Below are 13,763 nucleotides of genomic sequence, written 5' to 3' on the forward strand. Positions count from 1 at the left end.
GCCTCTCCTATTCTCTTTCTTTCTCCTCCTCCTCTCTTCTCACGCCTCTCCTTTCTCTTTCTCTCTCCTCCTCTCTTCTTCCTTCTCTATTTCTCACGCCTCTCCTCTTCGCTTTCTTTCTCCTCTACTTCCTCTGCTCTCTTTCTCACGCCTTTCCATACCTCTCTACGATTTTTTACGGTCTAAATCATGGTATTTACGATCAAAATCGACCTTGAAATCCCTAAATCTAAAGGTTTCATGGTCGAATTTGGTTGAATTAAATCAAATTCGATTGAAATTCAAAGCTTCGATTGTAATAAAGGTATGTTTTCTTGTTTTTTTTTTTTGTTAATTTATGGGTTGTGAATACATATGTTTGCGGCGGCTGTTGTGGTGGTTTTAGATGGGTGGTGGGGTGGTTTGCTTAAGAAAGGTGGTTCGGCCGAATTTGTTGGGGTTAGGTTTGTAGATCTGGTTTTGGTTTGGGTGGTAGATCTGGATTGGTGAATCTGGTCGTTTAGGGTTGGGGGGTGGGTTTGGTTTGGTTAGGTGGGTGGTAGGGTGGTTCGGTTAGAGTGAGTTGTGGTGTGGTTCGGGTTAGGGTGGTGGGTAGGGATATGGTTTGTGTGTGTGTGTGTGTGTGTGTTTTTTTTTTTTTTTTAAAGGTGGTCGTGGCCAGGTTCTGGTGGTGATTTTAGTGGTTGCGTTGTGGGTGGTGGTGCATGTTTAAGGGGGTTGATAGGGCTGGTGTGGGGATGGTGGTTTGGGTTGGGGGCTGGTGGTGTGGGGCGACGGCTGGTGGTGGTGGGAAGCCTTTTTTTTCAGCATTTTTCCGACGGAAATTTCCGACGGAATTGTGTCCGTCAGAAATTTCCGACGGACTTTTTTCGTGTCGGAAAATATCTTCCTATGACTGAATTCCGTCGAAACAGTGTTTCCATCGGAAAAGGTCTTTTTTTCTATAAATAGCTTTCCGACAATCGGTTCCAACGGAAAATCCGTCAAAAACGGGTTTTCCGACGAAAAACACGGTGTTTTCGATGGAACTTTTCCGTCGGAAATGGGTTGTTTTCTAGTAGCGTAAATTGACAGTTTAAAGGCAAAGTGGATGGTTCCACCCATTGTTGTCAAAATCACAATCCGGATCGTAAGATCGTGCGCTCTTAGGATCCTAAATTAGCCAAACAATTCAGATCGGATGCAGAATCGCAGAGCAAGCAGGATCACCGGTCAGGATCGTACAGGATCGAGTAGGATCGTACATAATCGGGTGGGATCGGACGATCCTGTTTTTCACTTTAATTATTGTTGGATTGTACAGGATCGGACAGAATCGTGTGGGATGATCGTACGATCCTACTTTTTACTTTTTCAAATAAGCCTAAAGCAATCAAACTTTTCTATAAGCTAAGAAAATTACTATCTAACTACTAAAACTATAAATTTTAGCAATTTTATGGCTTAAAAAATGTATCTAGTTATGTAGAAACCTTTTTATTACTCCTTTTTTCGATTTCGTAGGATATTACGATTCTACGATCCGATTTTACCGATTTGATGCTACTCTTCTTACCGATCCAAAGTAAGATCCCGATCCTGACAACCTCGGTTCCACCCACCCAAATGGACTCCTGGGGTGTATTGGGGTCCACGAGAAGCATCTCGGCAAAGTTTTTACCCAGGTTCAAAAAAATCCAAAATTGTCCAAAATTGAAGTCTATAATCCATGATTTTGGATCAATTTTGAATTTTTTTTTCCCAAAAATGAACTGAATGCGTAGGACGACTCGTGAGGTCATATAAGTTGGTTTGGAATCATAAGACATCTATAAAAATGACTATAAAGTCTCAAGAATGAGTTTAGTTTGATTCGGTTATGTTGCTATTATGAAATTATGTTGCACTATTATTGGTAGCTAAACAGTTTGTTACAATAATAACCAGCTTGCCATCCCGGGGTCTTTTATTAATTTTCTAAATCTAATCATGTAATTGTAAAATAAAGAGAGAGAGAGAAATGGTATACACATTCTTCTATTTTAATTTGGTGTCAAGTGCAATGTTTAGATTCCAAGGGATGTCCCCCTTTCTTTTGGTGGTGTAATGGATGTCTCAAGCTCCCAACAAATTGATAAGAAAAGAATCTCTAAAAATGCAGAGTCACATAGCTTAAAGAATAGGGCAAAAGTAGCAATCAACCTAACCTTCACTAGGAGTTCTTTTAACATCGATTTTTGGAGGGATGATTCATTGTTTGAGTGGAAAGATACCTAAAATGATGAACACATCTTTCTATCTTTTCTACACAATTTTATCACCCCTATTAAAGTCATTGGAGGGAGTTGATTTTTTTACACAAGTATGGCATGTTCTGTTACAATTCCTATTATTGTTATGCTCTACTAGTGCAATTGTAGATGGATATACGGAATGTATAGAGGAAATACATTCGACTAAAACGTAAAATACTTTATCAACTAAACTAATCAATGCTAGTTGGAGTATTAGGGATACCTATCACCATTATATTAGGCCCGTAAATGACAAAATTGTGATTATTTTAGGGGTCTAATTAAGGCTCTTTTCACCTCCAGGATTGATTATTAAAAAGAAGAAGAGAAAAAAATAAAATAAAATAAAATAAAATAATTCCTCAGTTTTTTAATTATTGCACCACTTGCCTTTTAAGAAAGTTTGTACCATATCCATTTTAGGAAACAAAATTTATGTGTTCACATAGCAAATACCTAATATACACTTGCTTTTAACACTTGATTCTTCAGTTTATGTTTACATCACATGGATAATTTTGTACTTTTAACCCCTCTATCTCATCCTTTTTCCCACTACCAAAAAAAAGTGTGTCCAACCTATATGGTGCAAATGTGCAATACTAAAATAATGGAAGAAGTAGCATATTATGTTATGCTTTGCAATAGACATTGTCCAACATATAAGCTTTAATCTTCTCCCTCCGTCCCATTATACTTGAGACGTTGGGGTAGACACGTTGTTTAAGAAAACTACAAGTGGGTCCATTTAAAACATTTGTTTATTATATAAATGATTCTCTTTTGTATTTTTATATAGTAAGAAAACAAAAAGTGGGAGGGGGGGGTTGGTGAGGAGAGAGAAAATGTAAGATTTAATTGGGCTTTGAGGTTTGTGGTTTCAAAGAGAGTATAGGAAAATATTTTTTTACTCAATGAACCCCGTGGGATGCATAGTTTATTTGTATTTTTTAAAACAAATATTTTTTTTTGTATGTATGTGATTAAATTTTTTATTTTATTCGTTGTATGTAGTATATCATTTGATATTCTTATTTTAAAATAAATTGTGAGTTTATATTTTGATAAAATTCATAATCTTAAAAGACAATCTTTTATATTTAATTAAATTAAACTTTAAAATCTCATTCGCCAGTTTTGCTTATGTGGTTTTTGAATTATTTATTTTTAAAAGAAATTACAAATCTCTCATGTGATTGACTATAACTAAAATTTATAATCCTACATGGCGCGTTAAGAAAATTTTATCTTACGTGGCTTTCTAAAAACTCGGGAAAAAACTCACCTTTATATATATACTAGTTTTGCGTCCGGGCGATGCCTAGATGGTTGATAAAATTTTAAGATAACATTTTTACATGAATGTTAAATACAGTCAAATAATTCGTTATGATAATGTAGGATATTTAGACCCACGATATCATATGGAGTGTACTTTGTGTAGTTTTGTTTGTAAATAGATATCTATGTTATTATTGTCCTGAAATTATTTTTATTGAACTTAAATTATTTTCACTGAACTGAAAGTATTTTTACCAAATTAAAATTATTTTTACTGATTAAAACTTATTTTATTGATTCTCTAATATTCTTTTAAATAAATTAAATAACAATGCATTTTGTATGCGGCTAACCACAACATCCTGTCTATAACACTGGTTGAGTAACCACTATAACACTGACCAAGTAACCCCTATAGCACTAACGAAGTAACTCTGATCTTGTAATGGTTGGTGACACGGTTTGGCCAACTACGTATAAAAGTTCGTGATTAAATATATTATAAAAGTACCTTATTTTAAAGAACTTTGTAAGCGAATTTGATGATGGAAATATAATTGAGTTATAGGATATTGATTAAAAGTTATGATTAATTTTGTATATATGAAATATTTGAATTTTATTGATAATAAAACTCTATGCAACAATTTTATCTTAAAAAATCTATCCAAAAGTCGCTTACTTAGCATCATATGTGTCACAATAATACCTATTTGTCGTCTACGTGGTGCAACAATTGGCGAAAAATCGGAATGTCAAGTGTCGCTATCTCGTGGCTTGGCTGCAAGACCGGCTTTATTTATTAGTGATACGATATGATATTAGTGGTCTCATTCCATATTTAGTAATGCGTCAAGTATTTTGGGACGGACGAAAATGGTAATTGTGTCAATTATTATGGGACGGAGGGAGTATTACTGAGTAAAATCAGTGAGCGCTTGATTTTACGATATTTCTAATAATTTGTGTGGTATAAGTTACTGTATTTTTTATTGATTATATGTATGGATGAATCAGATTCTTAAAAAACATTTGAAGAAAATACCAAGTACTGAGAATTATATATGTAATTTCAATATCCAAATTATCTTGTACTTTCCAATTTTAGTGGAGTACCATCTTTGATCTTGTACTGATGAAGAGATCTTCATAGATAGACTGTTATTATGTTATGTGGGACACCTATTACACCTTCTCAGTCCCTGTATAATGTATAGAGCAAAAAAATCAGTCTACATCCACAATCAAATTGCAAAATGAAAGCAATTTAATTTTTAAAAAATGAAAAGAAAAAAAAAAGAAAAGAAAAAAAAAAAGAAAAAAAGAGGAGGTAATTATTCAGCCAGTCGATATAAGGTCTTGTTCGGTGGTAGCATTGATGTAGTGGTTAACATTTTGATCAAGTTAGTAATTTATTAACTAAACACCATTACAGTAAAACATACGGAGTACTAATTTTAGTGAACAAATTGAAAGAAAAAAAAAAAAAAAAAAAAAAAGTTGACAACAAAATTAAGAAAGGAAGAAAATGATGAGAAAACAAGGGGCCAGATCTCTGAATTACATGATGGTCCCAGACCAAATAGTAGACCAAATACTAAGAATGATGATGCAACTAGCACCAATTTAGGACTTTTGCTTTAACAAACTTGCATTGATTAATACGAAGAACATGCTTCAATAGATATGACCTAATTACGATGATCCCTTTGATTTTATTTTAAGTGTTTCAATTTCATCGCATACTTGTCAATGCAGAATTTTAACTAATGAAATCTTTAATCAACTATAAATAAAAAATAAAAAAAAAGTTGATATTTGAAAACTATATGCTTTGAGACGATTCTAACAAGTATCAACATGAATATATATAATCTTATGTATTTGTATAAAATACAGGATCAAAGCAATGTACTCCGTACTTCGTATGTGAATACAGAGTAGTGTCAAAGTCAATATGAGACACTTAAATAAAACGGAGGGTGTATTTTTTTTTCATTAATTAATTAAGATTTATTTTTTAAGTATGAGTTGATTGAGTTCATTATAAAAAGAGAGACAAAAACTTGAGGTAGAAGCATATGCGTTGGAATAATACTAGTATATCTTAATTTGAAAGCGTAGTACCACCACCCTATTCTAGTTAAACTTCCATTTATTTTTAATTCTGAGTGCTCTCTTGGTGAAATATAGACTTGGTTAATGTATGAAATAGCTAAATGAGCAAAAAATTGCAAACAACGTAACTTGGTGAAATTTGCGTGCAAGTAACCCTCTAGTGCATTCATGAGATAACTTGTCCATCAATAGTTCAATATTCTTTTTTTATTTTATGGGCGTAGTCAATAGTTTAATATTCATACTACATATACCATACATTTCTCCTAGATAATTAACCCCTCGTATTGTTGGCATTATCTAATATGAAGTATACTAGCATCGTTTCCTAATTAATCACATCGTAAACAATATTTCAAAATCAGATGAATAATATACAAATTTATAACAAAAGAAAATCCTTTTTCTTATGTTGTAACTAAAGCTCAAACTCGGGATTTCGATTTTCTCCTATTAGGCTAATACAAAGAAGGATTTTCTACATGGGATCTTGATTTTCTCTCATTGTTGAGAGGGAAATCTTCACGTGCTATTGCTTAAATTGATCAATGTTGTATTCATGATGTTGTATTCTTTTCTACTATTGTGTAGATTTGTTGCTTCAATTCTTTCTCAACATTCATTTTCTATTCTTTTCTACATACGCTCAAACATGGCTCTGCATACAGCTTTGAAACCTTGTGGGAGTTGTATATTAGTCTGATCTAATAAGTTTTATTATAGTGTATGTTAGGCTCATATGATTCCCAATATATAAGTTCCCTTTTTGCCAACATTTCTTCATAAAGCATGCAAAGTTTGCATGGCTAACCTGATAAGGTGTGAGCTTGAATTTAGTCTAGTCTCTTTCTGCTAGTCATTGCTCCTGCCCGCCTGCTCTGACGTCTGTAGATCGAGAAGCCGGTCGATAAAATCATTCATCACATTCTGTCATCCCTTCCCACCTTCTGGCTTGTATAAATGTATACCTGTCCAAACTCCAAACCAATATGTTTCACTTGCATATTACAAGTTCAGGCTTGCCAGCAAAATAAAAACAGAAATGACAGATCACAATGTGCGTGCAGTGGTCGTCTACAATACACATCCTCTTTTGGATTCCATTATTTACTCTTATTATCGAATTTTATGGTTCTTTCTCTCTCCCTGCTTCCTTGCAGGGTTGCAGCCGCGGCAACCACTGTGCCATGACCAAGAGAAGTTAGCTATACTTGAGTTCAAGCAAAGCTTTCTCATTGCATGCACTGTGTCTCATCCCGCTTTTGGACAGCCTAAGTGAAGTCATGATCATATGGAAAACGCTAGTAGTCATATGTTTGCTGTTGGGAGAGAAGATGTCAAACTGTCAAGTGCAACAAGGAGACGAGTCATGTGATTGGCCTTAACCTCAGTAACAGCTGCCTTTATGGCACTTTCACTTTAATAATTTGGAGTTGTTTTACATCCATGGTAACAAAGCAAGGATCACTTCTGACTCATCCAAATCCGTAACAAATTTACGAAGTTTTCTGGAAACCAGTTATCTGGTGTTATTCCAAAACAGATATGCACTGCAAATACTCTTGCACAAACGCAAGATAATAAGTAACAAGTATTAGACATCGATGAGTTGATGTGCGCATAATTAATATAGCTTCTGAATTTGGTTTCAAGAATAAGTCCTTCAGCTTAATACTCCATATGTATACTTTCACTGCTATCTGTTGCTATATAAGTTTATGGTGTGGATTTATGTTCATGTGTATTACTGATACTACGAAGAACGAGTAATAAACTAATAATACAGTAGTTTTGCCTCTCTCCCTTACTTGTGTTTACTACTGTACCTCATATGCCATCCCAGCCAACAATAGATGACGGAAAAGATATGGCAAAGGAGATGATACTCTGTTTAAAATTTTAAATGGATGGAACCTGTGAACCAGAGGTATTAACTAGCAGTTTAACAAGGTAAATCCCAATTGGTAGAGCTCCCACCTCCCAACCTAAAGGTCTGGGGTTTGGAACTCACCTACCCTAAGTCCCTAACCTTATGGTTATGGATGATATTGTGAATTTGTGAGTCTTTATGACACTTGCAAAACTTCACAAGGACTGTGCCTAATTGAACAAAAAAAGGTATTCTCCAGAATCTCCACGACTCGTTTTGCTAAGTTCCTATCAAGTGTAGATTGCAACAACACATAACATGTAAAATACAACTAGCACTCTAGATACGAAATTTTTAAAAAAATTAAAAAATAAATAAATTCAAGGGCATCCCTTCAATAGGAATGCAGATATTTAGGCATTAGCTACAAACAGATAATAACTGCAACAATGATTTGATGCAAGAACCAACAAGGCACAATTGCAATAACAGAAAGCAAAAGCGCAATCTGATTGTCTGAAACCTCGCTTCCAAAGATTTGCTATCATGACTTGGAAACAAAATCATGAAGGAATTTATATACAACTAGTAATTCAGGATCTGAAATTCTATAATTCATAGAAATTAGAAACAGGTCCAAAAACCAAAGGCTTAATGAATTTGCATCATCAAAAGGTATACCTGCCAACATAAAGTAGAGTAATTCACAAGGGTCTTCACTGTATCAAAATTGTGGTGGTATGTGCAGACGTAGATAGCTCAATGGGAATGGAGGTTTACTTGATCAATAGGGAAAATATCCAAACAAAATTCAGAGAGGCAGCCATATTCCTGATGTCCTGAAAAATAATATATTTGCACCCATACCCCATGATGAGGTGCTTTCTCATGCTTGTATGATCTATATTCGAGAAGCAGTGTCATGTCTGAGAGTGTTAGTTGCCATTCTTGCTAACACGTATTCTGTTTCATCATCATCGCTGTCAATATTCTTGGGGGTGCTTCTATTCTGGAAAGCTCTACGTCGAAGCACAAAAACATTGAAGTAGTAGTTCACCTGGTCAACCCAGCTCTTTTTGGGTAAAACCTCAAGCATTTGTTTCCAAAAACACTTTTGATGCGATAGAGGATTCTCCTTCACCACATATTTAAATTTCTTCTCCTCCTCGGCAGTCCAGGATACGCTACAGTCTTCACCCATCTTATCAAATTTCCAAGTATAGAATGCTGAACCTAATTCAAACTTCATTTCCATTCTTCTCTTTGCAACATGAAACTTCACACACTCAACAGTTCCAGGAAACAGACAGCCACAATTATCTGACCTTCCTTTCCCAACAGGATATGTTTCAATCGAGACATTGTTACTTCTATTTTCCAACGGCCAATCTCGAGTACCTAACCATTTGGAGTCACACTCACCAACCACTCCTGTCCATTCTGGTACTTGTACCTGAAACTCTTCTCCAAGAGGAATTCTCTGCTGAGGACGACTTTTGTAGATTGAAGCAGTTGGTTTCATGTCCAAACGAGCCTCCAACCGTTGCCTTGGACGTCCTTGATTTGTAGATGATGGCACAATGGGAGGTGAGTTTGGTAGAAGGAGCCTAGGACTGAATCTTGGTCCCTCATTATCATCGAACATGGATGGATGCATTTTCTGCCTTTTCTGCAGAGCAGAAATAAGAGAACATAATGGATAGAAGTCCAAGCAAAAAAAATAAAATTAAATACACAGAACCAAGACAATTTCGGAAAAGAACTGTGTGAAACAAAAAGAGAAATTCATTGAAATTGGCCAACAATCAATTAAGGAAGCAATGGGTGAAAACACTCAGTATCTGATTCAATTTGAATTATAGTTCAACAACCAACACCAAGAGATAGAAGAAAGCAATTTAGCAAGGTGACAGCTAAATGATGGACATAAGAAAGTGAAACATCCATGAGTAGACACACATGCATAGCCAAGACCACCTCAGAAGAAAACCTCATGAGCCACACTAGAATTCATTAAAAATAATCCTGCTTAACAACCAAAAGGGATCAATGAGAGATTACTCTCATATGTTATAATTCAATATTAATTCTTCAAGCTGTTTTATTTGTTAGTTCTAGCAAACTTGATTGCAGTTCTTAAGTCTTAACTCTTAACTCAGACTTATACGACTTCCTGCAAGGTCGGGTGTAAGGCATACAAATTGGTAAAATCATGGCATTTAATAAAGCATGGTATTCTATTATAGCACAAGGGGGGAATCTATAAAGAATAGAAAGTTAGTTAAGATGTACAAATCAATGAAAGTATTACAGATTATTAAGAGTTTTTATATAGATATGACAGCTTCTATATGGTGCAGGTTATAATTATAGATTTGTACAGAGCAGGAATGAGGGATCCAGCCTAATTTTATAGAGTAACTTAGGCAAGCTTCAGTCAATGTCATTTCCTATCCATGAAAAGTCATCATCAACATCAACATTACCCAACAACTTCCCAAGAGGCTCACACCTTGGAGATTGTAAGAGTTGGAGATATGCAACCTTACTGACGTGAGTCATGATCACAGAGATATTGTTGCCAATTTACTCTTAATCCAAAACACAAGGGCCTACCATAAATAAGAACTGCAGACAAGGGCCTACAAGTTTATTTAACAGGTAATTTTATTTAGTTTGTATCCATAAAAAGATTATGCTTAATATTTGCCATAGCCAGGATCATCATGGCTGACACATGCTTCTAAGACTTTCCTTACATCTCAAAAATGCCGGATACAACATAGCATTTAATACAAGTTCAATTATATCTTTCTAGGCTAATACAACACAAGAAAAGCTTCCATTTGATAACAAAATCCACAAAGATATCAAGCTTTTTCCAATTATACCTTAATACTTCATAGATAGTCCTATGCTATATGTAACACCGCGCAATTATACTACATAAGATACTATGCATATTCCATATAAAAACTTTGTATCATGGGTCCTATGATCAACACCAGACTCAGATAGCTATACATAGCTTAAGAAGGAAACGTACATTGCATAAGTAAACCAAAAATTCTCAAAGATATGTGGTTTGCAAACACAGCCCCTCCTAAATCTCTTAACAAACTTCAGATACAGAACATAGCACTTGTAGTGATGGATAGGGTAACCACTACCAGCATTATCAATTCACAGTGACATGGTATTTGGGTGGTGTTATAAACAGTCAAGTTTAACAAGAAGTTATCCTAAACATGCTCTGTCATACATGATCTCATGCACATACGCAAAAATTATTGCCAAAGCATATGAGACAGGTAGTTCCATGTTATGCAATATTGTTATTAGATTCACATAGGCTTACAATAGATTATCAAATATCAAGAAAATGAAATAGCAGAGTACCTGAAAAGCAGATTGCTCAGCGCTCCTTCTAAGGAACAGGGCTTCACGAGCCAACAAAACTTGCTTCCAACAGTTATCATTTCCATACGATGCCCACTTAGAGCTCTCAGGAATTGTGCCAATCTCGGGATCAGTGGGATGCTTGGCTACTTTAGCGATCCAACAGAGCATATCTGACATAGAATCCCTCTTCCTCTTCAGACTCGAAACCTCCTTCAACACACTCGAATCCATAAGCAACTCCTCATCATCAGTCGAACCTTTCTTAGAATCACACGAATTTTCGGAACTCTTAACCACATTATCAACCACAACAGTGTCAACTGAAGACCTACCATCATCCGATCCATCCGAAGAAAAAACACCAGCATAACTCATCTCACTCTTCGTTTCCTTAAAGTTCTCCTTGTCATTGTTCTCTCCCGTGAAACCAACACCGTCAGAAAAACCCATCTCAACATCCTGCTTAAAGTTGCTAGTATCCTCATTCTCTTGTGTTGAATCACCATCATCTCCAAAACTCCTAACAAACTTATTCCAATTCGATTTATCATTCTCATTCTCATTCTCCTCATCTTCTGTCAAGTCAATGAAAGTAACCTCACTTTTCTCTTTCAAGCTATAAGTATCATCACTCTTCCTCATCTCATCCATGATATTAGACACAAAACTACTATACTCGGACCCTAGCGCCATCATAACCCCTTTCGACCACACCCCACTACAAAACCGTTCGTTCTTCGAGCTCTCGACACTCGATAACTTGCCTAACCAGCTCTCTAAACAATCCAAATACTTCAAGTAAATCAACTTCAAAGCAGACCCAATTCCAGGACCCAAACCATAGAGTAAACCCACCTCATCCCACAACCTTTTCTTGGAAATCGCCTCAAATCCACCTTTCAATTTCACAACAAAGTACAATTTAAGCAAATCTACAGCATGCCCATCTCCAAGCATTGGAGGTAAAGGCCGAAAACATTCAGTAGAACAACTCTCTTCTAAAAAATCCGAAATCAAATCAACAAATGAACTTCTGAGCTCATTTTCGTCGCTTTTCAAACCCTTATTACACGATTCAAGCGTCTGAACAGACTTGCAACCTCCTAATTTTGACCACCCTGCCATGGACTTTCCAATTCAAACCCTAAACCAGTAAATGACATTATATTTAAACAAATCCAAACCCAAAAACCCACCAACAAATCAACTGAAAAAACATAAATAAACAAGCAAAAAATCACAAAAATTCAAGCAATGTAAATGGTGTTTCTACATTATAACTAGGGTTTTAAGTTTTAACCCAATCTAAATTCTGGGTATCTACAAAAATTGTTGCTTAACCTCGAAATTGAAGAAGAAAAGATGAAAAAAAATGGGGGGAAGAAAAAGGAGGGAGAAAGCGGGTGATTTGAAAATTTTGATGAAACAATAGAAACCCAGCTTTCCCCACCCCACCACAGTAGAAGTCCTCGAAAAAATTGAATAGTGTGATGTGGGTTAGAGAGAGAAACAGGAGAAAGAGATTATTAGAGAGAGAAAGACGTACCAGAGAAAAATTAGGGGAAATTTTGGAATTTCAAGTGAAACTTCCTTGACCTTTCTTCTTTCTTCTTTGGCTCTTTTTGCCCACTTTGGTGATTTTTTTTTTTTTAGGGCCCTTAATTTGGGTGTATTGGAATTTGAAGAGAGAGAGAGAGAGAAAATTGAAAAAATTTAATATGGTTTGTGTATTGAAAGTTTGGGGTAGAAGAATTAGGGATTTTATTGGAGAGAAAGAGGGAAATTATTTGGGTTTTATGGGAGGAGAAAGAGGTGGAGGTAGGGTGAGAGTGGGGGTTGAGGGGAGAGAGAAAAAAAAATTGTGGGTTGCAAAAATTTTGGTGATTTTGTGAGGTTTGGTGTTTGATTTATAGGGATAAATTATTGGGAAAGTGGTAAGTATGGTTAAAGTTAACTATAGTGTCTGGTTGATTTAGGGTAGGGGCGAGTTGAGGTACAAAGCAAAGCAAGTTCGCTTTTTTTTTATGAGATCTATTTTTCGATTTGTTAGGTTAGGTTCAAATCAGGGTTCGTTTTGTTATGAGATCTGCTTTTGAATCGAATGAGATTTAGATCTGTGCGATGGGCAAGGTTTGTGATTGATATTTATGCTATTTTTGGTAATTAACCATGGTTGACTTAACTATGATTTTTGAATGGTAGCAGGGGATGGTAGATTGGTAGGTGGATTCAGATTTGACATGATATTTTTACTGCGATCTACACATATGCATATAAATCAATTGGGTTTTCAGATTCGTGATATTTTATTTTATTTTAAGGAAAGATTCATGATATGCATAAATCTCATAATAATATTTTTATAAATTATGTGTAGAAATATTTAATATTTTGTCTATATTTACCATACATGCGAGGAATTAATAAAGAAAATATAACTCGCAATTCTACAGCAACAATACCTAAGAATTTTTTTTTATATCAATACAGGAGAAATTACACAATCAAATTAAATATTGTCTCTTTTTTTAAGTTGCGATGATTTGGTAATTCCACATACTTTATTTTGACTCTTTAGTTATGTTCTTACAGAATAGTCATTAAGGTCTCATTAGATATAAACAAAAACAATGGAAAAAAAATTTGTTACCACTTAACAATAGAATTGCATATCTTGAGCATCTTGGGAAAATAAAAAAGAATTGTAAACAATTGAAATGAGAATATTCTATTATTTCTTATATTTCAATTCAGAATGTATTTTATTGATTAATTTAGTTCCCCTGAATTACATTTTGTATGATTCAGTTTAAAATAAA

General features: G+C 35.0%; 1 protein-coding gene across 3 annotated transcripts; it reads right to left on the reverse strand.

Annotated features, from left to right (window-relative positions):
• Nucleotides 1-7,995: 7,995 nt before the first annotated feature.
• LOC110731556 (AT-rich interactive domain-containing protein 1-like) lies at nucleotides 7,996-13,382 on the reverse strand. Of its 3 annotated transcripts, none has more exons than XM_021911415.1 (3): nucleotides 12,491-13,382; nucleotides 10,942-12,072; nucleotides 7,996-9,211 (listed from the first exon to the last, which is right to left on the reverse strand). In XM_021911415.1, exons 2-3 carry the CDS (start codon nucleotides 12,067-12,069, stop codon nucleotides 8,444-8,446), a joined length of 1,896 nt encoding a protein of 631 aa, XP_021767107.1. In that variant the 5' UTR covers nucleotides 12,070-12,072; nucleotides 12,491-13,382; the 3' UTR covers nucleotides 7,996-8,443. The 3 variants fall into 3 exon arrangements, with proteins under 3 accessions (XP_021767107.1, XP_021767106.1, XP_021767108.1); XM_021911414.1 differs by having other exon boundaries at nucleotides 10,942-12,088; XM_021911416.1 differs by having other exon boundaries at nucleotides 10,942-12,062; nucleotides 12,491-13,380.
• Nucleotides 13,383-13,763: the final 381 nt, after the last annotated feature.

Source organism: Chenopodium quinoa, unplaced genomic scaffold (assembly GCF_001683475.1).
Source record: "Chenopodium quinoa cultivar QQ74 unplaced genomic scaffold, ASM168347v1, whole genome shotgun sequence".
Lineage (NCBI taxonomy): Eukaryota > Viridiplantae > Streptophyta > Magnoliopsida > Caryophyllales > Amaranthaceae > Chenopodium > Chenopodium quinoa.

Excerpts from the sequence above, each read along its gene's own strand:
- LOC110731556 (XM_021911415.1), bottom strand. The coding sequence starts at position 12,069 with ATGGCAGGGTGGTCAAAATTAGGAGGTTGCAAGTCTGTTCAGACGCTT. Across the intron at positions 9,212-10,941 it reads CTGAGCAATCTGCTTTTCAG|AAAAGGCAGAAAATGCATCC; the intron begins GTACTCTGCTAT and ends TCTGCTCTGCAG.